Source organism: Terrapene carolina, unplaced genomic scaffold (genome assembly GCF_002925995.2).
Source record: "Terrapene carolina triunguis isolate 2854851 unplaced genomic scaffold, T_m_triunguis-2.0 Scaffold68, whole genome shotgun sequence".
NCBI lineage: Eukaryota > Metazoa > Chordata > Testudines > Emydidae > Terrapene > Terrapene triunguis.
Window position 1 is genome coordinate 24,530,708 of NW_020664419.1, and position 26,611 is coordinate 24,557,318.

Here is a 26,611-nt window from a genome sequence, read left to right on the forward strand (position 1 = left end):
TCAACAAGATGAAATTCAGTAAAGACAAGTGCAAAGTACTTCACTTAGGAAGGAAAAAATCAAATGCACAGCTACAAAATGGGAAATAACTGGCTAAGTGATAGTGCTGAAAAGGATCTGGAGGTTATAGTGAATCATAAATTGAATATGAGTCGGCAATGTGATGCAGCTGTGGAAAAAAAGGCTAATATAATTCTGGGGTGTATTAACAGGAATGTTTATGTAAGACATGGGAGGTAATTGTTCTGCTCTACTTGGCACTGGTGAGGACTCAGCTGGAGTACTGTGTCCAGTTCTGCAAGCCACACTTGAGGAAGGATGTGGACAAAGTCAAGGGGAGAGCAAAAAACAGATAAAAGGTTTAGAAAACTTGACGTATGAGGAAAGTTTAAAAAAAAATCTGACATGTTTAGTCTTGGGAAAAGAAAACTCAGATGGAACCTGATAAGCTTTCAAATATATTAAGGGATGTTATGAAAAGGATGGTGATGAATTATTCTCCATGTCCACTAAAGGTAGGACAAGAAGTAATGGGCTTACTCTCCAGCAAGGGAGATTTAGATTAGATATTAGGAAAAACTCTCAACTCTACAGTAGTTAAGATCTGGAATAGGCCTTCAAGGGAGGTTGTGGAATCCCCATCATTGGAAGTTTTGAAAAACAGGTTGGACAAACACCTGTTAGGGATGGTCTAGGTTTATTTGGTCCTGCCACACAGCAGGAAGCTGAATTTGATGACTTCTCGAGGTTCCTTCCAGCCTTACATTTCTATGATTCTATAAACAGTTAAATTAGTTGTAATGTTGTTTTTGATATAACTGTTACTCTGTAGTTTTTGAATATATTATATTAATAGTGTAAAATAAGGTAAAGAAGATTAATTGCATTGTCAAACAAATATATTGTTCGCCTTGGATTGCCAAATGTAATCTGATAGGCAGAGATGAAGTCATAGGAACTAGCTGTTATAATTGTGTAGAAATGTGATTATTACCAGGAGCAGTGAAACTATCATACAGTTTGCCTTTTTAAGTGCATTACATAGCAAAGTGTTTTTAACCACCAGACAGAATTTTCTAGAACTCTGTGGTACAGACTGCATCACGCAGTCTAAGCTATAATATTTAGTACCTTCTCAAAACCTCACTTTGACTTATTCTTTTACAGGGTTGGTCTGTTCCTGAATTCCTAGTTTACATTACCACATCAGTAACTTACACTATTCTCCTCATACCAGGACAATAGTTCCTTGAACTTTTGACCAGCTAGCCAATATGATGCAGGGTCATATAACCCCTGTGGCATTAATAATGACATTTCAACACAGAGGTTCCTAAGGGAGTCTATAATGTTTAAAGATGGGATTTTCCAAAATGCTTTAATTAGGTTAAGAGAACACATCTCATTGACTATCATTGTTTTTGAAAACCCTACCCTGAATCTTTAGTGTTAATATAATTCATATTTTAAAATAGCAGCATTTGTGTCATATAAACAGGATGTAAATTTCCTGACTTTTTTACTGTTGTGCATATAGGAAGAAGGAGAGACCGTGGATTTGTCTGCAGTGATTAATGCCTGCACACTAACAGAAGCTCGATATCTTCTTGATCACTTCCTCACAATGGGCATTAATAAGGTAACACAGGGAGTAAAATATATTGTGCTTTCTGCTGAAGCATTTTGAATTGTCACATACTTTATAGGTATTTGCATGTTGGATCTATAAGGCTTTGACTAAAACATAAAAAACATATTTCAGGATGAAGTGTGCAAAAAATACTGCCAAATTATGAAATTATGTATATTCAACTATGCTGCCATATCACAAATGGTTTTTCCAGGGAAAAGAGCTGTAGTTTATTCTCTGTCCCCTGCCTCACACAAAAAAATCAAGTGTTATCAGTCACTGTAAAGAAATAAGACAATTAAGAAAAACACTACTAAGACCTATCCAGGCCATTGTTTTCAAAAATATATGTCTACGGTTAAGCTCCTAACTCCTTATTAAGACTCTTAAATAAGCGTACTGATTTTCAAAACAACTGAGCACCCTGCAGCTCTCAGTGACTTCAATGGATGGTGCTAGGTGCTCAGAACTTCTGAAAACCAGAGCAGTTTTAAGGATCCTAACGTTAAGCAACTATTTCTTAAAACTGTAACCTAGCTTTTTTAAATAGCAAAACTGGAGTTACGTATTGCTCGCTGGCTATTTTCCGTCCATATAACATATACATTTGACAAGACTTGTGCTTTTCAACATAGCAAGATGGCTTTTTTTCTTAATGTCTGGAATCCAGTGAATAATAACTTCAGAGTGAATGAGGTCACTACATATTTGGTATTTTATAATCTATATTTAATAGCTACAGGTATATCTGCTTCCCATTCTTACATATCAGAGGTGTATCTAGAATATCAGATACCAATTGATATCTACTTCGAGTAGTGTCCCTATGGGTGCTCCACTGTAGGTGTATGTGCACCTCTAATGGGAGATTTTTAGTAGCAGTGTCCGTTGAGCCCGCACATGCGCTCTCCCTCCTTCGTGATCTGCCTCAAGCCTATCTAGCATTGCGCAGGCAAACCCCCTGTGACACTGCACCCCATATTCTTCATAGCGATCTTATTATGATGTATATTATGCAGCACAGTGTGAGAGGGAGCCCTGGCTAGTGGGTCAGAGGGCTCAGTGGTACCCCAGTTCCAGGTGGCACCCCGGAGGGAACAGTCACACCCCCGCCCTCAGTGCTTTCTCAACCGCCTTTGGCTTTGAAGGAGCAAGCAGTTGTCCCTTCCTTATCTGCGCCATTAGCATAAGTAGTAATTGCTTCTGTTTATTTTGTTCTCCTTAATAGTTAGTGTTTCCTTTCTTTACTCCTTTGGGATTAAAGGAGGAGGGGGGAGGGGAAGAAAGAAAGGGCAGGGAATTTAGTTTTTCCTGCCTTGTCTCGGGGAATTTCCATCCCCCCACCCCACCAGGTGTTTAGAAGACTGTTTTTTTTAAGTTAAAAAAAAAAAAAAAAAAGAAAGGTCTTCTTTCCTCCTCCTCTTTCTTCTGCATTCCCTGCTAGAGGATGATAGCCCCCTGCCCTGGGGCATGCCCAGCTCCCCCGGCTCCAAGAGTGCCTCTCCTGCAAGGAGTCGATTCCTGTATTGGCCAGACACTCTCACTGTGTCTGGTGCTTGGAAGAGTCCCACAGAAGTGTTTCCCTTGCCACAGCTAAAACGGTAGGAACTGGGAGCTGAAATTAAAACTCCTCCTTATGGAGAAGGCAATTCAGTCTCCAGGGGACTCCGGTGCTGACCCCGGATCATCCCTGGAGCCTTTAAGTTCAAAGGGGGTAGAGTCGTGGAAAAAAACCAGCATACGCCCCTTGTAAAGGGTCGTAAAAAGGGCGCTGAGTCGTTGGCCAGCCAGAAGGGTTCCCCAGTGCTGCCACCTTGGTACCAAAAAACATTCCCCAGTGCTGCCACCTGGTTTTAGGCTCGAGTCGTTGGCCAGCCAAAGGGGTTCCTCAGTGTTGCCACCTCGGTACTGACGGCATTGTTAGCTCTGAAGCCCGGTACCCAAAAGGGGGCCTCCACTATGAACACGGCTGCACTGCCTGGAGAAGCCAGAGGCTCAGGCTCTGAGGCAACAGTACCGCCCCCCTATGGAGAGAGACAATTACCACACCGTCTCTAAAAGAGCAGCACAGAGAAAACTTTTGGTACCGGGCGCATCAAAACGCTCCTCTAGGGAGTGCTCTGCATTTTCTCAACCATCGGTACCGACAAAGTACCACGGACACTCCTCTGCGGTACCGAGTGAGCCCACAGTATCGCATGAGCTCCGGTACCCTGGAGACCTGATGGTTGGGGAAGAAACACAATCCCCAATACTCTCTCTCGGCACGGGCTGTGTACCACCCATACCCTAGTCAGCGCCATCCTTGTGGTGACGAGTCTGACAGTGGCCAGGAGGAAATCATTTCCCCAGCCCCTCTTTCACGGCAGTTGGGAGAATATCATCTCTGAAAGATGGGTCCTGGAGATTATTTCAAAGGGTTATACCATTTAATTCATGTTCCTCCCCCATTCCAACCCTCCTTCCCCATCCCCCTACAGGGACTCTTCTAACAAGAACCTGCTTAGACAGGAAATAGATCATGTATTATACCTAGAGGCCATAGAACCAGTCCCAGTGCAACTCAGGAGCAAGGGGTGGTTTACTCCAATTATTTCCTGATCCCCAAGGCGAAGGGAGGTTGGAGGCCCATTCTAGATCTAAGGGCATTAAATAAATACGGGAAGGCGCAGAGGTTCAAGATGATCACACTAGCAGCCATTATTCCAGGTCTAGAGCCAGGAGATTGATTTCCGGCCCTCAACCTATAAGATGTCTACTTCCAGATCTCGATACAACCATTGTACAAGAGATTCCTACAGTTTACCTTTGGGCAGGACCATTATCCATACAGACTGCTCCACCCAGGGTATTATCCCAGGTTCTCTCCATTGTAGTGGCGCGCTAACCCCGTACAGCGACTGGAGTTTATCAGCACCAACCTTGATGCAGTCCAAGCGTGAGCATTCCTCCCGCTACACAGACTCACCACCCTGGGACGGATGCCTCTGTAATAGGCTGGGGAGCTCACCTACACAACCACCAGGTTCAGGGCAAATGGCCTTCCACAGAAGTGACTCTTCGGGAGCTAAGGGCTGTCAGGAACGCCTGTGCACACTTTTTATCTTTCATCAAGAACACACACACAAAGGTCATGATTGACGATATGACACGTATATTTTCCATAAATCGCCAAGGGGGGTGCCAGATCTCCCTCCCTCTGCACAGAAGCACTCAAACTTTGGAGTTGGTGCATCCATGATGTGCTCATCTCATCTCATCTCATGATGTGCTGATCTCAGCTGTCTGTCTACCAGGGATACAGAACGTGACAGTCGACAGTCTGTCGGAATTTTTCTCACGACCACGAATGGGACCCGAACTCAGAGGTGCTTTGAGATACATTTGCTCTTTGGGGAACCCTGACTACGGATCTCTTCACTACTTACCGGAACAAGAAACATCCTCATTACTGCTCCAGGGACGGCCTGTGGAAACATTCACTGGGAGACGCCCTCATCCTCCCATGAGACGGGGACCTCTTGTATGCCTTTTCCCAGTTTCCTCATCTATCCAAGGTCCTGTTAAAAATTCAGCAAGATAAAGCAAGAGTTATTCTGATTGCCCCTCCTGGCCAACACAAGTCTGGTTCCCTTACCTGACACAGATGGCAATATGTCCTCTGGTTCCTCTTCAGCCCATTCCTCACTTGCTCTCTCAAAACAATGGGCTGATCCTTCACCCCCATCTGCCGGTCCTCCACCTCCAGGATTGGCTCTTTCTGAGTTCTAAGGCTTAGCGGCAGAATGCTCTGATGAGCTGAAAGATGTGTTGCTACACAGCCATAAGTTGACCACTTGACATACTTACCTACAAAATGGAAATGATTCCAAGTTTGTTGTCATTCTAAACACACAGCCCCAACCTCCTCTTCCCTCCCTCTGATTTTACACTACATTTTAGACCTCAAGACGTCAAAACTCTTACTCAGCTCCCTTAAGGTACATCTCGTGGTGAAAATGGCTTTCCACAGCCAGGTAGGCAGATACTCGGTGTTCACTCACTCACTGATGCATAGATTCCTTAAGGGTATTGGGAATCTCTTCCCTGCTCCAGCCTAGGATCTTAACCTAGTTCTCAGAGCTTTGACTAGACCTCCCTTTGAGTTCATGGGAACCTGCTCTCTCTTACACCTGTCCATGAAGACAGCATTTCTAATTCCCATCACCTCAGCTACGCATATAGGAGAAATAGCGGCCTTGATGGCACACCCACCATTCATGGTCTTTTTTAAAGGTAAAGTAACTCTAAGGCCATATCCCAAGTTTCTCCCTACTTTCTTTGCACTTTCCATGTGAATCAACAGATCCATCTCCCTGCTTTTTTCCCCAAACCACATTGTGAGAACAGGGAGACGATTCTGTATATGCTAGATGTTAGAAGAACACTAGCATTCTACTTGGACTGGACTAAGGACTTCAGGAAATCCCCTAAGCTCTTCCTTTCATTCACAGAAAGATCCAAAGGCTCCGTGATATCTGCTTAAAGACTATCCAAATGGGTCTCTGGTTACATTAATCATTGTTATCAAGGGCGCAACATGCTGCCTCTGATCTCGTGGAGTGCATATGGACTCTGGACAATTTCTACATTGGTCATGTGCCTTAAAGATATCCCTATCTCAGCAATCTGTAGAGGAGCAACTTGGGCCTTTTCCCACACTTTTGGAGAACATTATGCAATCACTGGAGATTTGGCCTCCAACGTGATCTTTGACTCCACTCCGAAGTCCCAGCCTTCCGTGGTGGGTCCTGGTCAGGAGTCATCTACAGTGGAGCACCCATAAGGACACTACTCGAAAAAGAAGAGGAAGTTACTCACCTTGTGCAGTAACGATGGTTCTTCGAGATGTGTGTCCCTACGGATGCTCCACAACCCGCCCTCCTCCCCTCTACTTCAGAGTTCTCCATAGGGCTCTGCGGCAGAGAAGGAACTGAATAGGGGGAGGGTTTGCCCACGCAGTGCTGGCAGATTACACAGGAGGGAGGGCACGTGTGCAGACTCAACGGATACTGCTACCAAAAATCTCTGATTAGAGGCACAGGGGCGCACATACACCTGGAGTGGAGCACCCATATGGACACACATCTCGAAGAGCCATGTTACTGCACAAATTGTGTGAGGCACTTTGCTCCTCCTCCTGTTAGATGATTAACATGTAGCAGAGCCAAAGTTTTTGCATACTTGCTCCCTTGCTTGCTTTTTTTTTTTTTTTTTGGTTAGTTAGTTATTTCCCTTGTCACACAAAGGCCAGTTATAGCAGAACCTGTAGATTTATTTTTTTAAAAAAGTATTCACTACAAAGAGGGAAAGGTTTACCAGCATCCTCTTGGGAAAACAGAATTGAAAGAGTGGCCTGAAAACTTAAAATTTGGGGAACTGGATTTCCTGATGTATCTGCTTGTAGTTTTATAATTCTTTCCTGCAATCTACCTCACTGCAGGCTGTCAAATATATCGATGTAGTTCCTCTTGTCCTTGAAAAAGACACTCAAGAAGATGTTTTATTGATGTACTTTTTAACTATTTAGTTTCCTCCATTTGGAAAACCTTTGCTGTAAGTTTTCCACTTTGGGCAATACTTTCTCAAACTAAATAAGCCTCAAAAGTCAACACATCTGTGGAATTGCTCCTAAAATGGCTTCTTGTGTAGGTTAGGTTCTGAGAGCTTTCCAGAGAAAACTGAATGTTCATGTAATGATCCTGGAAGTTAATAGTTTTTTTTGTTTGTTTGTTTGTTTTATAGGTAACATAATAGGCAATAGATAAGAGGACTGCATTGTGGAAAAATTAAGAACCACGTTTTCATGCACTTTGTTTGTGCTTCATTAGGTGCACAAATCCTGCTTGCTTAGGGATGAACCCAATTTATACATTTGGCTTATGCCTAAATTGGGCACCTACTTGGGCGTGTGCACGCTGGAAAGTTTGACCCTGAGGAAAGAAGGTGAAACAGAAAAGCAGACAGAGGATGCCCAAAAAAGTTTGGCCACTAGTTACCTTTTAATATGAGGAGATGCAGCAGATTCAAATTGACTACTAAATTGCAGAAATCAAAACAACATGTCAGATTTCTCATTTACTGATGACTTCTCAGAATGCTTTTAAAGAACTTGTCATTTTCTCATAGGGTCTCCAAGCAGCTCAGAAGGATGCTCAAGTTAAAGTTCTTGAAGGACGCCTTAAGCAAACAGAAATTACAAGTGCTACTCAAAATCAGCTGCTATTTCATATGCTGAAAGAGAAGGCAGAATTAAATCCTGAACTTGATGCTTTGCTGGGTCATGCTTTGCAAGGTAATTTTGGCATCTTATAAGGGGTAGTACACTGCATGTCAGGTTTGCTTTTCATGCATGATGTACTAGATATTTTAGGTCATTACCTTCTGAATAGATGCTGTATTTTAACATCTTACATTTAAAAATATACTCCGCACTTGACGTGCATGCAAACCATTTTGAAAGTGTAATTAGGGTGACCAGACATCCCAATATTAAGGGCTTTATGTTATATAGGCAACTTTATACCACCCTCCCCCACACCATCCCCCCAAAAATGGTGTCCCGATTTTTCACACTTGCTGTCTGGTCACCCTAAGTGTAATGTCCATGCAGCAGGGAAATGCAGGAAATAAGGAAGTTTTGATTGCCACAATTTTTTTAACTCAAAACGTACTGCCTATTGTTTCAACAAAAAATTAATATTGACAATTTGGTATTATTTAAACTTCTAAACATAAAATTCTAAATATTTGTCCCCCTTCTCTCATCATAGGTTTGTATTTTTTGAAGAAGGTACTATATGTCTGCTACAGCATCTATTCTGCTTTCTCTTAGGTTAAACTATGAATAATATAGTTTAATGTGGGATTTTTTTAATGGATCTGTTTTGATTGGAGTGTTGCTTTTTGTTTCCTTGTTGCTGTTATTTACACAGACCTAGATAGCATATCACTGGGTAAGTATGTTTAGCTTCCTGTGTACTGTACAGCTGCATGAGTTACTAATTGTTCATGTACACTAACTGGTGCATCCTAGAATTTGTGAGCATTTGAACAGTTTGCATGTACTATTTTGTATACATACTCATTATCACACAAGCTTAAAAAACACTCTTTACTTTAGTGACACCACTTAAAAACACTCATAGTAGTTGATTTTTAGAAGTTAGGAAGTGAGTGCAGCAAATACGGCTGTAGATTAAACCGGTTCCTAATTTACTTGTTAAAGAACCTACAGTATGTTCATATATATAGCTCAATAGGGTATTTCATCACATTTTATTATTGCTGTAGCTGTGACAAATAACATTTGTATTTGACATAAAAAATAACTCAACATGCAGTTAATTTTTAACCTTTTGCAGATAATTTATCTTTGAACTTAAATGCTATACAGAATGTGTATAATGCACACTGTATAACAGACTATTTTGCATTTTTATTCAAGGCTTAATTTATTTTAATCATTTTGTGGACTCAGTATATATTTTGTCACTTTAAAATGATTAGCAAGGTAAGGAATATAAATTTAAAAAATTCTCCAAAACACCACATTATTTTGGTTGCTCTCTATGAATACATCAGAAATACCTCAGGTTTTACAAAATCTGCAATTCCTTCTGTATAGTTTTGCAAAGTTTCTAACCACATTGAACTGTCTTATACTAATTTGCATATATGTTAGATAACTTTCAGGGGTAGGGTTTTATTTAACCCAGTGGTTGTTCATAGAAAACTTTGCATTTAAGGAGGAAGATGCCCCCTTCATTATTATAGGTCTGTTGGTTTAAACTATCATAGCTTTGTTGGCTTCATTGGCATTGAGATAATTTTACACCAGCTGAAGACCCAATTCAAAATATGTTGTTGCATAAAGCTAGTATTCATTCAGCAATGATGTCAAAGATTATCAATATTATAGCTTGGATAAAATAGAAACTGGACAATTTAATGTTAATAACTTTTTATAAGCTTCAATAATAAGTGTAAGCCAATTAAGTCCATTTGAATTAGAATAATATTTCTCCAACCAGCAGTCAGTGTTGTAGTTTCTTCAGCTTTGGATATATTTTTAATCTGTCAAATGCATCTGGAGCATAGGTCAGGCACTTCTTAGAGGCATTCAAAATCAAAATAGATATAGAGATATTCTGCAAGTATTTGCACAGTGCCTTTCATCTGATAATCCCAGAACATTTTGCAAGCTTGAACTGTCTTGCAACACTCCTGTGACATAGATTAGCTGTAGTATTTTCACTTTTCAGTGAGGAAACTGAGTCATGGTGAGATTAAGGCATCTGCCCAAGACAAGTGAGGAAACTTTTTCTTCTTTGAGTAGTGCCCTTATGGGTGCTACACTGTAGGTGTGCTTGTGTCCTTGCGCTGCTGATTGGAGAACTTTGGTAGCAGTGTCTTTTGGGCCTGCACACGCATTGTCTCTACTCATGCTGACCCATCCTTCTCTACCGTCCCTGGCTAGAGACAGAGGCATTAGCAGTCCATTAAGACTATCATCTTAATCTACATACTTATAGTTAGTTAGTCTCCTAGTTATAGTTTTCCCCCTTTCTTTATTTTATCCTTTTTCTTCCTGCCTTTTCTCCCCTATCAGGGACCCTTTTCCCCCAACTGGGTATGCCCGGTCTGCTGGGCTTCAAGAAATGTCTTACTGGTAAAAAGTTGATCCTGATCATGGATAAGCACTCTCAGTGCATTCGCTGCCTCAGAGAAGGCCACATACAACAGAAGTGTGGTCTTTGCCAACAACTCTGGCCAAGATCCCGCAAAGACCGAGCTCCACCAGAAGATTATCTTCATGGAGGCAGCTCTCCAACCGAAGTCACATGGTAGCCTTCTAGATCTAAGGGCTGCAGGTTGAAGAAGAAGGCTGCAGACCCTTCTCTCAAAACATCCAAGAAGAGAGCGGGAAGCCCCCATAGTGAGCCCCAAGATAGCGAATCACTATCTCACTTAGTATCTTCGTCAGCACCAAGGCCATCTCAGTCCGGCACCCATGGCTCACAGAAACCGACAGCGCTTGGTACCACTGACAGGCCTATGGACCCAATGGGTACAGGCACCGAGTCATTGGCACTGAAGGACCGGAGTAAGAACTCCTCTAAAAAAGACACTCCCGGTACGCAAATCCACATCGGTACCACCAGCGATGGCTTGCCCGGCACAGGAGCAACCGATGCGGACAAGATCCTCTCCCCTTCGGCACCGACACCAGGACAATCGGTATAGGCAGAACTCCGCCATTCAAGAGACCTCTGCATGCCAGCTGCACTGGAGTCTCCTCCTCTTGGTTCCGAGACCTCTGCACCGAGCCTCTTGAGACTGAGAGGAACAAAAAGCCAGTACTGAAGAGGAAATGACTCAAGGACAATATCCTCCTCCTTTCCAGATGAAGCTATCATGCCTTCTCCCCCATCTTTGGCAGACTACTTTCATCTCTTTCAAGAACTGGCAAAGAATGTGGCAGACACTCTCCAGCTTCCACTGGAGTAAGTCAAGGCTATCCACCCTCAACTCCTTGATATCCTCCATTCTTCACCCTCCTCAAAGATCTCCCTCCTGATTAATGAGGCCATTTTTGTGGGGAGGATGGGATAAAGTTGCCTATATAACATAAAGCCCTTAATATCGGGATGTCTGGTCACACTAATTACTCCTCCACGCAGGAGCCATAGAACTACCTCAACATCCTAGGGGATGGCAAATCAGGGCAACCACTTTGGGGGGGGCCCGTGAGCCGGTGCGATTGGCCGGCGCTGCATTGGCAGCGGGTGAACCACTGGCTCGGGGAGGCTACGCCCTGCTCTGCCCCTTCCACCCGAGGTAAAGTGCGCCCTGCACCCACCGCCCAGAGGGTTAGCGTGCGGCAGTGGCGCTGCAGCCGCCCCAGCCCCCCGGAGCCCACCAGGATCAAAAACTCCTTAAACTAGTGGAAGGACCCAGCCAATGTTTGCAAAGGGATCCCCTTCTCACAAACATCATCGTCATTGGTCCTCACCACCAGCGCATCACTCATAGGGTGGAGTGCACACCTGAATGGCCTCACGACACAAGGCAAATAGTCACCCATGGAGATATTCCTCCACATCAATCTCCTTGTGCGGAGAGTGGTCAGGAATGCCTGCACCCAACATAGCCTGTATGTACTACATCAATCGGCAAGGGGGAGCCAGATCACCCTCCCTGTACACAGAAGCGGTGAGATTATGGAATTGGTGCATCTGACATAGTGTTACACTGTCCGCGGTGTATCTGCTGGGCACTCAGATCTCAATAGCGGACAGTCTCTGTCACAAATTTCCACACAATCACGAGTGGGAGATATACCCATCAGTACTTCATGACCTATTTAGATGATAGGGGACACCCTCTTTGCCACTCACCTGAACAAGAAGTGTCCCCACTACTGCTCCAGAGCGAGGATGGGACAACACTCTTTAGGCGCTCTCCTCCTCCCCTGGGACAGAGACCTTCTCTACACCTTCCCTCCATTTCCCCTACTGTTGAAGGTCCTGCTGAAAATAAAAAGGGGCAGAGCTTGTGCCATTCTGATTGCTCCTACTTGGCCAAGACAGACCTGGTACTCTTACCTATCACAGCTTGTGACGTGTCCGCTGATCTCTCTCCGAGCCACTCCACACCTGCTCTCACAGAAAAAAGGAAATACCCTACATCCCAACTTGGGGTTGCTCCGCCTCAAGGCATGGTTCTGTTTGGTTCCAAAACCTAGAAAGCTCCTGTTCAAGAGAGGTACAAGAGATTCTATTACACAGTAGAAAGTCCTCGACACGATGCACTTACCTGCAAAAATGGTCCAGGTTTCAGATTTGGTGCGTGTCCCAACAAATCTCCCCAGCATTCTTAACTCTTCCACATATAGACTGTACTTTAACCCTAAAATGGTCTAGTCTATATCTAAGCTCTCTGAGGGTCCACCTAGAGGCTATTACAGTCTTTCACCAACCTGTAGAGGAGTACTCAATGTTGTCACATCCAACTACAAAAAGATTCCTCAAGGGCATATGTGACTGGGTGTGCATACCCCGCACTGGGCAAGATAGGATTAACTCTGCATTATGGGTGGTGCAAGCCCCGCCCCCAGACCATGCTGGGCATGCTCCAACTGCTACCACAGTATAAAAGGGAGCAGCCCAGTTCATTCTAGGCTGATCACCGAGGAGAGAGGATGCTTTGTGGAGGCTCCAGGCCAGGAGCTGCTATAGCTGCAGACTGCAAGAGCCTGAGGACCCGGAGCCCAGACTAGTGACCTGCAACCCTCAATGAGCATCCGGGAGCTGGAGTTCCAGAGAGTTAACCCAGCCAGGAAACCGGGAGATCCCGTTGGCATAGCGATTGCTACCGCAGTAACCATGGTAGGAAGTAGCCCAGGGAGGCAGGGGGAGTGGTATCTACCACCCGAGCAAAGTTGGTGTGTTGTGGTAGGATTCCCCGCTGACTGGGTGATGACCAACCCCGTTGCCAACAGGGCCCTGGGCTGGGACCCGGCGGAGAGGGAGGCCCCGGGTCCCCCATCGCGGTCACCACTCGCCCCAGGGAGCGGCCCGCTTCCCTGACTTTGGCCACTAGGCCACACAGCCCTAACCCCAAGGGCCATCTAGGCCATGCTGTTTTCAGCCCGAGGACTGCCTGGCAGACCATAACCCTAGTGGGGTCACACCCCGCCCCAAAGGAGGACGGGGTTTGCATACCTCCCAATAGCATAGTAAACCTCTTTCCTCAACCTTGACTTCCGACCCCATATGGGACCTGAGCCTTGTACTGAAAGGACTGACTAGGCCCCTCTTCGAACCTATGGCCACCTGTTCGCTAATGTCCCTAGCCATGAAAACAGCCTTACTGGTAGCGATTACCTCGGCCAGGAGAAAAGGAGAGAGAGCAGCTCTGATGGCACATCCTTCCTACATGGTATTTTTTCCGCACAAGGTTATGCTCAGACCACACCCAAAATTCATCCCTAAGGTAACCTTTCAGTTTCACATGAATCAGTTAATTCATCTTCCAATCTTCTGCCCTAACCCTAACCGAGACAACAAGGAGGGCTATATTGCTTACCTTGGATGTCAGGAGAGCCCTGGTCTACCTAAGGACAAGACAAGGGCTTCAGAAAATCCCCTAGAATTTTCCTCTCCGTGGAGGAAAGATCCAAGGGCTCAGCAATATCAGCCCAAAGACTTTCCAAGTGGGTCTCGAACGGTGCTATCATCTGTAACTGATGCAAGTCCTGGCCCTCCAGAAGGGGTACTGCTCGGGAGTCACCTACAGTGGAGCACCCATAGGGGCGCTACTCGAAGAAGTTACTCACCTTGTGCAGTAACAATGGTTATTTGAGATGTGTCCCCCTATGGGTGCTCTACAACCCACGCATCTCCCCTCTACTTCAGAGTTCTTGTCTTGACTCTGCGATAGAGAAGGAACTGAGGAGGGTTAGCTGTTTGGCCTCATGGTGCGCCATGAGGAGAGACAGCGCATGCGTGAGCCCAACAGACACTGCTACTGAAGTTCTCCAATCAGCAGGCCAGGGACACAAGCACACCTACAGTGGAGCACCCGTAAGGGGACACATCTCGAAGAACCATTGTTACTGCACAAGGTGAACAATTTCTTCTTCTAGTATTGCATCTAATTGGGAAAAATATTATGGTCTAGAATGACAGGGTGGCTGAAACTATTTTCTGATGCCATAGGGCTCTTGCTTCCCTAAAAAGTCCTGCTTCCACTGATAGCAATGGCAAAATTCCCATTGACCTCAAGAGGAGCAGGATGAAACCCAAAATAGAATGCCAACTCCCTTCATCAGAATAACATTTATCCATATTAGCCCTATGCATAAGGCAAAGTGGAATTGTATTAATGAATTAAACCTTTCTAAACTTAGAAACAACTTTCTTTTAAAAGACCAAAAAAAGTCATAATTAAAAGAAAAAAAGTGGTTTTGTCTCCTATGCTGAGAAAGTCATTCCTCTTCAGGTGTGCGCGCATGCACACACGCACGCGCACACACACACTGGTCACAGTGATATATATGATGTAGTTAGGTCAACAAGTTCCATCCTGTGCTGTTTTACACTGCGTGGCAACTAACAAGACAGCTGCACTGCTTGATTTCCCAATTCATTTTATAAATAGAGAATAAACCATATCCTGAACTACAAGTACAAAATTACAGTGGGTTGTGTCCTCCACTATCCTGATGTGTTATTACAGCTTTGTAAGTCACAATCTGCTTGTACTATATTTTATTGCTTATAGTAGGACTTTCTTCCACCTCTCCTCTCCCTTTCTCATTCAGACTGATGATATAGCAACTGTTCATGAAATGTTGGTAGAGTGACTAATTTCTGTATCACCACTAGAATTGTTTTTCTCGTTAATGAGATCTGGTCATTCGTGAGTGTGACTTGCAGCCATGAATGAGCTGATCAGTCTTGAGAGAGGAGGAAGGCAAGTGTCATTTCCTCGGAATGAAATATAATATCTCTCTGTACCCTTGTCAAACTAATTACATTCTGACAGTTTGTCCTCACCTCCAAGACGCTCTGCTGTTCTTTGTCCATCTGCATCTCTGCTTTCATCTCCTGATACTCTTCCCCCCCATCTGGCGGGCTGCTCACCTTAATGTTCCCTTTGTCTCCCCTCTCTCAGAATGCCACACCTGATTTCACTATGCCACCTGTCACGGCCTCCCTCCTTCATGCCTGGCAATCTCACTTCAAATCCTCCCTCAAAACCCATTTCATTTGGTTAGTACTACATGCGAGTCTCTACTGAGGGGCTTCCCAAAGTCCTTCCTGGACTTGGATTATAAAACAAACATAAAAAGGAGTTAATGTAACAAGACAACTCAATTGAGTCCACAAACAAAACCTTCTACTGTTTCCCCCTCCACAGCATTTTTGATTGTCTGGCTTTTATTTTGTTGTGTTATCTATGAAAATTCAGTTGTAAGCATTTTGTGGCAGGGATGCAGGGTTAAATTCAGCCCTAATGTCCATGTGTCACTGAGAAATATGTTAATTTTATCCTCAGTGTTTTGGAGGTCTTGCTAGAAAGAAAGGTATTCTTCTGTCTTGTCTTTCCTCTCTTCTGCAGACACCTATTAATAAAATACTTACAGAAGGCTCAATGTGGTCTCAAAATCTAAAGAGGAACAAAAGGAGAACATCTGAAGTAGTATTCCTGTTACTTGTCTGTCTTTGTAATATTGTTATTTTTATCCAATAACTAAAGTTATATTGTTAAACTAGTATAAAAGTTGAGATGCATCACCTGGGTTTAGGTTGACAAGGTCTTTGGAGATTGTGGAAGCATTTTTTGGATATGGATAGTCTGATGTGTACAAAAAGGCAGCATTTGAATTAGCCCAATTTACTCTCTACTGTATATGGTTCAGCTGAGAGCTATCTTTCCTACTTCTTTCAAAATAATGAACTTTGATAAATATATAGACAAACCTGGTGTAACATTGATACTAGAGCTGGTAGGGAATTTTTCGATGAAACTTTTTTTGTCAGAAAAATGCTGATTTGTTGAAACCAAAACTCTGGGAATGTACAGGGTTAGATGAAAGTTTCATCAAGAAGTTTATCAGGTCTAAGGATGGAATTTCTAGAGAGAAAGAGACTGAGACGCACCACAGAATCACCCAGTAGTTAGGGCACTCATTTGTGGTGTGTCATCTGGAACCCGATTTGGATCAGACACTTGAACACAGCCACATCCCAGGGGAGTGTCCTGACCACCAGGCTGTTGGCTATTCTGGGATTTATAGATTTCGCACCCTCTCTTGTTGGAGCTATCTTGCTGTGCCTATTTCAGAGCAGGGACTTAAATCCAGGTCTCCTGTATCCCAAGGGATATCTAAGAAAACAAGTAAGGAAAATTATAGATTTTATTTATTGTTGTGTAATAAAGTGACTTTAGAGTTCAGCAAAACAATAGTTAATCCATGGGATTATTTGAATGTGCTGAATAATTAAGGGGCTTGACTTAAATATTGCATCTACTGCATTTTTTTAAAAAAAGAGTTCTAAAGTAATACTGTACTCAGTTAAAATGCAAATAAGTGCTACTGCCTTCTCGCATAAGGCAACACATTATATTGTTCTGTTTTCCTTTGTCACATTTCTTAGTTTTTGTGTGTTTAAATTACATTGTTTTTAATATCAAAAGTACATAAATACTGGACTGGTTGACTTAATTTACCATCTTGCATTGTTTGCATGCAAATTTGTTAATCTGATGTTTATGATTTACTGTTACAGTGAATGAGATGCATGCTGGTGTTGTCTTATGTGAACAGACAGATGTTTGTATCTGTTTTGTTAGAGGAGTCAGTTCTACTGCACAGCCTCTTTTTGCACTTAGTTTAAATATAGAGTTTGTAGCTATTTAGGGAGCTGTTCTGCAACGTAAGAGGGTGGTATCATACTCTTCTAAAATTTAAATGCTTGTATACTAATAAAGTGCTTGCTTTTGTCAACCCAATCATTGAAAATAGTCCCAGCTCACTTAGCTAAAAGAAATGGGGGGGGAAATTTTTTCCTCAGAATTAGGAAGTGCCTTCCTATATCTGAATAATTCCAAAAGAAGAGAGGGGGGGGGAGAGAGCTGTCATGTCTATTATGAATGTATTTCACATTACTCACTATTAATCTTTTCTTTCTGTCTTTCCTCCATTTTTCTAGCATTTCCCTTATTAGTACATCATTCTGTTTTTTACACTTCATTGATAGTGTGCTGCAAAAAATATAGGGATGCTCTTTGACACTATAGTCTTAGGCTGAGATTTTCAAAGGAACCGACGGGAGTTAGTTGCCTAGCTCTCACTGAAATTCAATGGGAACTGCCAGTGAGCTCTCTTGAACTCTTTTGAAAATCACCACTTTAATATATATTTCCTCACTGGAAGAGAAATGTAGATGAATTAAATGTATTCACTGTTTTCTAGGAAGCACTTTCAGTCCACGTACCTATGATGCATGAGCTTTCTGACATTATCTTTTTGGAAATTTTCTAGAAAATGTAGAAGATAGTACTGATGAAGATGCCCCGCTGCACAGCCCTGGAGCAGAAGGAAGGTAAGAGAGCTCTGTAAATTGTATAACTTGCCTTGTTTCCAGAAAACTAAATGCAACTTCTTTTCTTTTACTAAGTCATTACTGATCCATTAGAAAATATTTTTTATACTGGTGTCTTCTCATTTTACCCACAAATTCAGCAAAAAAAAAAAAAAAAATTGTCAGAGTAAAGAAAAATACTTTAGTTCTGCAGAAATGAATTAGTGTCACTGTTCTCCTTTTAGTTCCTTGTCTTCGGACCTCATGAAGCTTTGTGGTGAAGTCAAGCCCAAAAGTAAGGTAAGACGCACTGTGGTAATAACACTTGTAAAGCACTTTCTTTGAGAGTCATGCATGGCTCTTCTACAAACGTTAATGAAATAAGTCTCACAACAACACTGAGATAGTGAAGTGTTGTTCACTTGACTCCTAATTAATCTACTTTAAAGTGAAGTTCCCCTCTGTAAAGTTCCCCTCTGTAAGTGGCATTGTAGGATTTCATGTTTGTCTCAAAATTTCCAGATCAAATTTGTTCAGTTTTGGGGAAAAAATGTTTTCTTCTACTGCCAGCACTCCAATTCAGCAAGCACTTAACTATGTGCTTATGCCTTATTGACACCAATGGGAATTAAGCATATGTTTAAAGTTAAGCGTTTGCTTAAGTGCTCTGCTGAATCAGGGCCTCAGTCTGTGGTTGTAGAAGTGTTATTGAGGGTATAATTTGGCCTACAGGATCTTAATTACAAGTGGTGATGCATTAGGAAAAAAAGAACCAAGTTTGACTTTCAGATTCCAGGTAGAGTTTGAAATTTGGTCTGGAAACCACTGACGCAAAATAAGCGTGGAGCCACCATTTTTATAAAGTAACTTCTCAGATTAGAGCTCCATTTTTAAAATTAGACATTCCTTCCCTGAGATGAACTCAAATACCTGGGAACAAAAAAAACCTTTGAAATATGTATTTTAAAAAGTTCTCTCTACTTTAAGAATTTCTCCCTTTCTTATTTTAAAACATTCTGAAGTTTTTTTAGACAGTAGAAATAAAAATTGGTGTAGTTGTTTCAATATTCTTAGTAATTAAAGACTTTAAGAAGACATTATATGTTATATTCCTCAAATGTTGTCGGTAAAGATGCACAACTAATGGGCATTTTTTAATGTCTAAGCTAGTTTGAAGTATAGCTCCATTCTTTGTGCCCCCTTACTTTTCTGATCTTCAAGATGTTCACGTTGTATAGTGGCTGTCAGTCACACAACAACTGCACCTTCTCTTTCCAAATGTTGCACACACCAACGCTTCTCCAAGTCAGAGACGCACAGTGATCATTTAGCACAGAAAAAAGTTTTTATATTGGAACGTTTCCTATGCTTTTAGATCATTCTTCAACAAAGCATATTCCTCGGTGCTTTGCTGAATATGGATGGGATTACCACATGCTTACAGTTAAACATGCTTTGTTGACCTGGGTGCTGTAATGAGGTGGCCTGCCCCTTTAAGGGCTGGAGGCATGGAGCTGGCCAGCCCCATACAGTTAGTCATGCCTGCCTCACTCGGGATGAGATGTGGGGTTTAATTAGTGGAACCAGTTGGGAACAGGGCAGGGGATTCCCCTATATAGAGCAGCAGGAAGCTGCAGAGAGGGGGTCTCTCAGAGAGAGACAACCAGAGTGAAGGTAGAGTAAGAGACTTCAGCAGAGACTTGCCGAGGCAGGGAATGGCTGGTGGGAGCAAGTAGACTCCAGCAGGAAACCTTGACCTTTCAGAGGAAAGGCTTGGGAGTTGCCCAGCAGGAAGACTGGGAGTATGCACTTGATGGGGATTTGAGAACTTTTATTTTTGAATATTAATAAATCCAGCCCCAGAGAGGGGTGTTGCTGAACTTGAGAAGAGTTTGTTTTGCTAATTTGATTAAGAAATTGCTGAAAAGTTGGGAAATGAAGGCAGTACCTCAGCACAGTGACCTCTGGCCACGAGGGGATACTCAGGAGGCAGCAGTTTACAGAGATTTATTAATTAAACAGGACCCATAATTCTATAGCTACTCAGAAACACCATTGTTCACACGCTGAACCTGGTTAACTCTTGCAGAATGATGATACTGGACAGAGTTAAATTTGTTATTTTGTTAGCTCTTCCATAAAGCTAAGTTTATTGAAACTGGCATCTCCTCGTTTCCTGGAAACTATTTCACACCATCTCCTTCCCTTTGTAACATGGGCAGGTGACTGCACATGACATCATGTCAAATAACTATTTTATGCTGTTGAAACTTGACTTTGGTCCCCATACTGATCACATTGAAGCCAACTAAATAGATTAAAAGCAAACTCCATGATTTAGTTTCCAAGGAATAGTTGACAGTTACGAATAACTGGTGTAACTACTGAATAGTAAAAATTAAGAGTGGGCTTAAAAATATATCACCGACACACTCTATCAATGCTCTTATATTTAAAAAAGAGTTGATTATTTGTTTGTTTATTTTAAATCCAGGCCCGCCGGAGGACCGCGACCCAGATGGAATTGCTATATGCAGATAGCAGTGATTTAGTTTCTGACAGTAGTGCAGCAGACACCATTTTGACTGGTCCTCTTACACCTGTTGCAGAAGTGCAAGAGAGTGGGATGCATACAGATACAAGTGATACTTCTGCTAGGGAAAGGGACCTCATTCCCCCACCATCTGGCTTACCTTCTAAAATAGGCAGCATGTAAGTTTGGCCAAGCTGTACTAACTAACTTTTGCTTTTTTAAAAAATGCATGTTGCCAGTTTCTTGTAATCTCTAATTTTGAATTTTACAAAGGGGGACAATTGATTTCAGACTAACCAAGCAGCATTCAAAAATCTGTTCCTTCTATGCCTCCACAGCCACCGCATGAAGCATACATATGCTGTTGTAATTAATATATTTTGAGACATTTGTAAGTAGTTTTCTTTAGCGAAACTACTTTAGGTTTGTTTGTAAATAGTGGATACAATCATTTGATACCATGGATGCTTCTGTTTTGTTAGTGATGTGTGAAATGCAAATTCTAGAGGGAAAAATCTTTTCAGAAATATCAACAAGACCTTAAAAAGAAACACATTGTAAATCCAAAGTAAAGCATATTAAAACAAAGCAACCTAATGTAAACTTAAATGTTGTAGTTAATAATAAAGGTCAGAGTCCTAATGACTGAGTGGAAAAAAAAAAACTTAAGATGTATTTTGTGTTTACTGGGTTTAAAATGGAGCAGCCTAAATTTAGAGTAAATGATAAAAACCTTATCTATTTTAATAATAGTGTATGATCAAAACAACACTGTAAACATGCATATGAGTCCCATCGGTGCCTTTCCAGCTACAGTACACTTTAGCTGAAGAATAGTTTTTAATGATTGATAATTACTTAATAATAAGTACTTAATTTTATTTAACAAATTTAACTTTGGGGACATAAATCTTTTCTCACTTTTTATGTACTGAAATTACTATTGTTGTCAGCCATTCACAGGCAGGGAACTTTTTGCTCTTTAGTTACTAACCCCACATTCTGTCACATGTAAGCTGAATGCGCTTGCCACATTCAATAATATGAAAAAATATAGCTGACTATCCCCATAGCTATCTTTAGGTTATAGATGCTGAAGTAAGGCGTTTTTCACCAGGTCCCATCTGTCCTGTTTCCATCAAACTATTACTTTTTTCATGGAAGTCTTCACTGTTAAGTGTACACTTGCTATTAGTTTTAACAGTTTCATATTTTTCTAGCATGCGCTTGAGATGGTAAAACACTGCTAACAGCGATTGTTAACATATGCTGATGGCTTCATTGCTTTTACAAGTAGAATATGCTCAGAAGGAATGCTATTGGTGATGCAGAGGGGGGAATGATGATCAGGATAGGCTGAGAAACCTGCTTGTTTCAGCATTTAGTGTGTGAAATGAGACTGTTGGAGCTCCAAGATTTAATAACATCAAGTGTTATGACCTGGCATCCAAGGTTCAGGTAATATCTTTTTGCTTCACTGCATCTTCTAAATTGTATCCATTATGAAAAATAATTAGCAATGAGGCAAAATAAAATTATCTAAATTCAAACTTCGGACGCATTATAGTTGAGCCTCTGTAGTAAATTGTTCTGCTCAGTAGTGGACTTCTCTTATTTCTGTATTTTATTGATCGTACTTTAGCAGATGAGTTATAAAGCTTTTGTCTCAAACAGTTCTTAGTGACTTTCACATTGTAGGTATCTGTTTAATACTCTCCCTCCGTTAGAACTTATATTAATTTACTTTCTACATTATTAAAAAAAAATCCTTGTTACTCTTGCAAGTTATTGCTGATATTTGTTGTTGAAACAAGGTTCGCTCTTAAAATCCATCTCTGCTTCCTACTGGATCCTGCAGTAAAGTTGCAGTGCCAACTCTGTTGCATCAAAATAGTTCCTATAACAGCAGAATAGGAGGTTATTACTTCTTTGTAAGGTCATGGAGCTGAAATAATAGTGGGGTGGGGGAGGGAAACTATCTACAATAGTAGGAGAAAGCAAAAACATCTTGTAATGTAAATTATTTCTTTCTGTAGATGTTCACTTCCTGCAGTTTGCCTGAATATAAAAGTCCCTTTTGAGAGCTCAAGCCAGCTCCCATTGACGTGAGGGACTTTTTCCATTTTTTAAGAGTAAAAATCCAGCCCTAATTCAATACCACAGTGTCATAGATAAATATCCAAGTATTCTTTTAAAATAGGATTATTTAGATACAATACCCCACATGTCTGCAGTACTGTGCTATTTGTTTCGGTAAGGTCTTGTCTACTTGGAAAGTTACACCAATTTAACTTAAATCGGTTTTTAACTGGCTTAGTTAAATGGGTGCAGGCCCCTTTTTGGGCACTCTCTTAGTTCATCTTGAGTGAGTTATTTCGGTTGATCTTAAACTAATTCCTAATAGACTTAAACTGAACTGAAACAAGCCTGGTTTAAACCAAGATAAGAGGGTCTACACTGCCTTTTGCAATGGTTTAGCTAAATCAGTTTAAAAATCACACCCTAAGTTAAACTGGTGGAGCTTTCTTGTGTAAGCAAGACATAAGTATATAGGGACAGATTCTGATCTTGGATATTAAACACCAGCAGTGATGTCAAGCATAAAGCCCGCATTTCAGAACTGGCCCACATGATGTAGTTTTGTGCTGAAACTACATGAAACATGAAAACATTAAGGATATGTTTGCATTGTAGAACAGGCGTGTTTTTAATTCAGGTTAAAATATCAATGAAGACACAGCAAACTCAGTTTTGCAGCTCAAGTTAAAGCCTATAGGGGAGCCTGTGGTTGAACTTGAGCTGCTAACACAAGTTAAAATGCTAACTTGAGTTAAAAACGCACCTTTTTTTTGCAATGTAGATATAAGAAACATAAGTATGGCCATACTGGGTCAGATCAGTGGTCCATCTAGCCTAATGTGCTGTCTTCCGACAGTGGCCAATGCCAGATGCTTCAGGGGGAATGAACAGTCAAGGGCAATTATTGAGTGATCCATCCCCTGTTGTCCAGTCCCAGCATGTGACAATCAGAGGCTTAGCCATCTTGGCTAATAGCCATTGATGGACCTGTCCTCCCTGAACTTATCTAATTCTTTGTTTAATTCAGTTATACTTTTAGCCTTCACATCTTTCCCTGGCAATGAGTTCCACAGGTTTGACTGTGGCTGTATGAAGAAGTACTTCCTTTGATTGGTTTTAAATCTGCTGCCTATTAATTTCATCAGGTGATCCCTGGTTCTTGTGTTATGTGAAGGAGTAGATAACACTTCCTTATTCGCACTCTCGACACCATTCATGACTTTATAGACCTCTATCATATATCACCCCTTAGTCATCTCTTTTCGAAGAGTGCGTCCAGACTACCCGCCGTATCGGCGGGTAGCGATCGATTTATTGGGGATCGATATATCGCGTCTCGTTAAGACGCGATATATCAATCCCCGGACGTGCTCCCCGTCGACTCCGGAACTCCACCGGAGCAAGCGGCAGTAGCGGAGTCGACGGGGGAGCCGCGGCCGTCGATCCCGCGCCGTGAGGACCCAAGGTAAATCGATCTAAGGTACTTCGACTTCAGCTACACTATTCACGTAGCTGAAGTTGCGTATCTTAGATCGATCCCCCCCCAGTGTAGACCAGCCCTAAGATGAACAGTCCCAGTCTTTTTAATCTCTCCTCCTATGAAAGGTGTTCCATACCCCAAATCATTTTTGTTGCCCTTCTCTGTACCTTTTCCAATCCTAATATATCTTTTTTGAGATGGGGTGGCCAGAACTCGACACAGTATTCCAGGTGTGGGTGTACCATGGATTTATATAGTGCCATTATGATATTTACTGTCTTATTATCTATCTCTTTCTAATGATTCCCAACATTCTGTTCACTTTTTTGATGGTCGTTCCACATTGAGTGGATGTTTTCAGATCATTTTGTATGTATAGTTGGGATTATGTTTTCTAATGGTATTTATCAACCTTGACTTTCATCTGCCATTTTGTTGCCCAGTCACCCAGTTTTCTGAGATCCCTTTATAACTCTTTGCAATCTGCTTTAGACTTAACTAGCTTGAGTAATTTTGTCATCGCCATGTTTATCCCTTTTTCCAGATCATTTGTGAATATGTTGAAGAGCACTGGTCCCAGTACAGATCCTTGGGGGACCCTGCTGTTTACCTCCCTCCATTCTGAAAACTGACCATTTATTCCTATCTTTTGTTTCCTATTTTTTTTATCCAGTTACTGATCCATGAGAGGACCTTCCCTCTTATCCCATGACTCATTATTTTTCTTAAAAGCCTTTGGTGTGGGACTTTGTCAAAGGCTTTTTGAAAGTTCAAATACACTATATCCACTGTATCACACTTGTCCACATGTTTGTTGACACCTTCAAAGAATTCTAATAGATTGGTGAGGCATATTCTCCCTTTACAAAAGCCATGATGGCTTTTCCCAACAAACCTTAATCTATGTGTCTGATAAATGTGGTCTTTACTATAATTTCAACCAATTTGCCTGGTACTGAAGTTAGTCTTACTGGCCTGTAATTGCCAGGATCACCTCTGGAGCCTTTTCAAAAACATTGGCGTTACATTAGCTATCCTCCAATCATCTGGTACAGAGACTGATTTAGGCAGTAGGTTACATATCACAGTTAGTAGTTCTGCAATTTAATATTTGAGATCCTTCAGAACTTTTGGGTGAATATCACCTGGTCATGGTGACTTATTACTGTTTAATTTATTGATTTGTTCCAAAATTTCTTCTATTAACACCTCAGGCTGGGACAGTTCTTCAGATTTGTCATGAAAAAAAGAATGTCTCAGGTGTGGGAATCTCCCTCATATCCTCTGCAGTGAAGACTAATGCAAAGAATACATTTAGCTTCTCAGCAACAGCCTTGTCTTCCTTTAGCACCTCGATCATCCAGTGGCCCTACTGATTGTTTGGCAGGCTTCCTGCTTCTGATGTACTTAAAAAAAAAAAAAATTGCTGTTAGTTTTTGTGTCTTTTGCTAGTTGCTCTTCACGTTCTTTTTGGCCTGCCTAATTATATTTTTACACTTGTCTTGACAGAATTTGATTCTTTCTAATTTCCTCAGTAGGATTTGACTTCCAATTTTTTAAAAGATACCTTTTTTGCTTTTAACCGCCTCTTTTTACTCTGTTATTTAGCCATGGTAGCATTTTCTTAGTCCTCTTGCTATTTTTATTTTATTTGGGGTATACGCTTAGTTTGAGCTTAGTTGGTGTTTTAAAAAGTTTCCATGCAGCTTGCAGGCATTTCATTCTTATGCCTTGTCCTTTTAATTTCCATTCAATGAGCTTCCTCACTTTTGTGCAGTTCCCCTTTTTGAAGTTAAATGCTACTGTGCTGGTCTTTTTTGGAATTTTCCCCTGAACAAGGATGTTAAATTTAATTACGTTATGGTTACTGTTACCAGGCGGTTCAGCTATGTTCACCTCTTGGACCTGATCCTGTGTGCCATTTAGGACTAAATGAAGAACTGCTTCTCCCTTTGTGGGTTCCAGGACTAGCTGCTCCAAGAAGTCATTAATGGTGTCTAGAAATTTTATCTCTGCATCCCGTCCTGAGCTGACATGTACCCAGTCATTATGGGGATAATTGAAATCCCCCATTATTATTGAGTTTTCTATTTCTGTAGCCTCTCTAATCTCCCTTAGCATTTCACAGTCACCATCATCATCCTGGTAAGGTGATCAGTAATATATTCCTACTGCTGTACTCTTATTATTCAAGCATGGAATTTCTATCCACAGGGATTCTGTGGTACAGTTTCATTCATTTAAGATTTTTACTATATTTGACTCTGCTTTCTTTCACATATAATGCCACTCCCCCACCAGCACGACCTACTCTATCATTCCTATATGTTTTGCATCCTGGTATTACCATGTCCCACTGGTTATAATCATTCCACCAAGTTTCTCTGATGCCTATTATATCAATATCCTCATTTAATACTAGCCACTCCAGTTCACCCATCTTGATATTTAGGCTTCTTGCATTTATATACAAGCACTTATAAAATTTGTCAATATTTAGTTGTCTGCCTTCATGTGATGTAATTGAATGGAACTTTTTCATTTGACTGTTTCTCTTCAGCGTCTACCTGTACTCAACTTGTATCCTCTCCCCTTTTCTAAGACATAGAGAATCCCTGTTAGTAGATCCTTTCCTAAGGGACTTCTCCGTCTGAACAGTGTACTTCTCTGCACCTGTAGGCTTTACATGCCAGCAATCTGGTTCTGTTGTGGTTTAGGTGGAGTGTATCCTTTCTGTTTAGGCTCTTCCTTTCCGG

General features: G+C 41.7%; 1 protein-coding gene across 1 annotated transcript in view; it reads left to right on the forward strand.

The window, feature by feature from the left end:
• Positions 1–26,611, forward strand: part of KIF21A (kinesin family member 21A) — a 112,261-nt gene that overhangs the window by 61,833 nt on the left and 23,817 nt on the right. Inside the window, 6 exon segments of the mRNA XM_024200814.2 lie at positions 1,538–1,639; positions 7,799–7,964; positions 8,605–8,625; positions 17,724–17,784; positions 18,009–18,063; positions 20,258–20,475. Of these exon segments, the coding sequence (XP_024056582.2) occupies positions 1,538–1,639; positions 7,799–7,964; positions 8,605–8,625; positions 17,724–17,784; positions 18,009–18,063; positions 20,258–20,475 (623 nt within the window).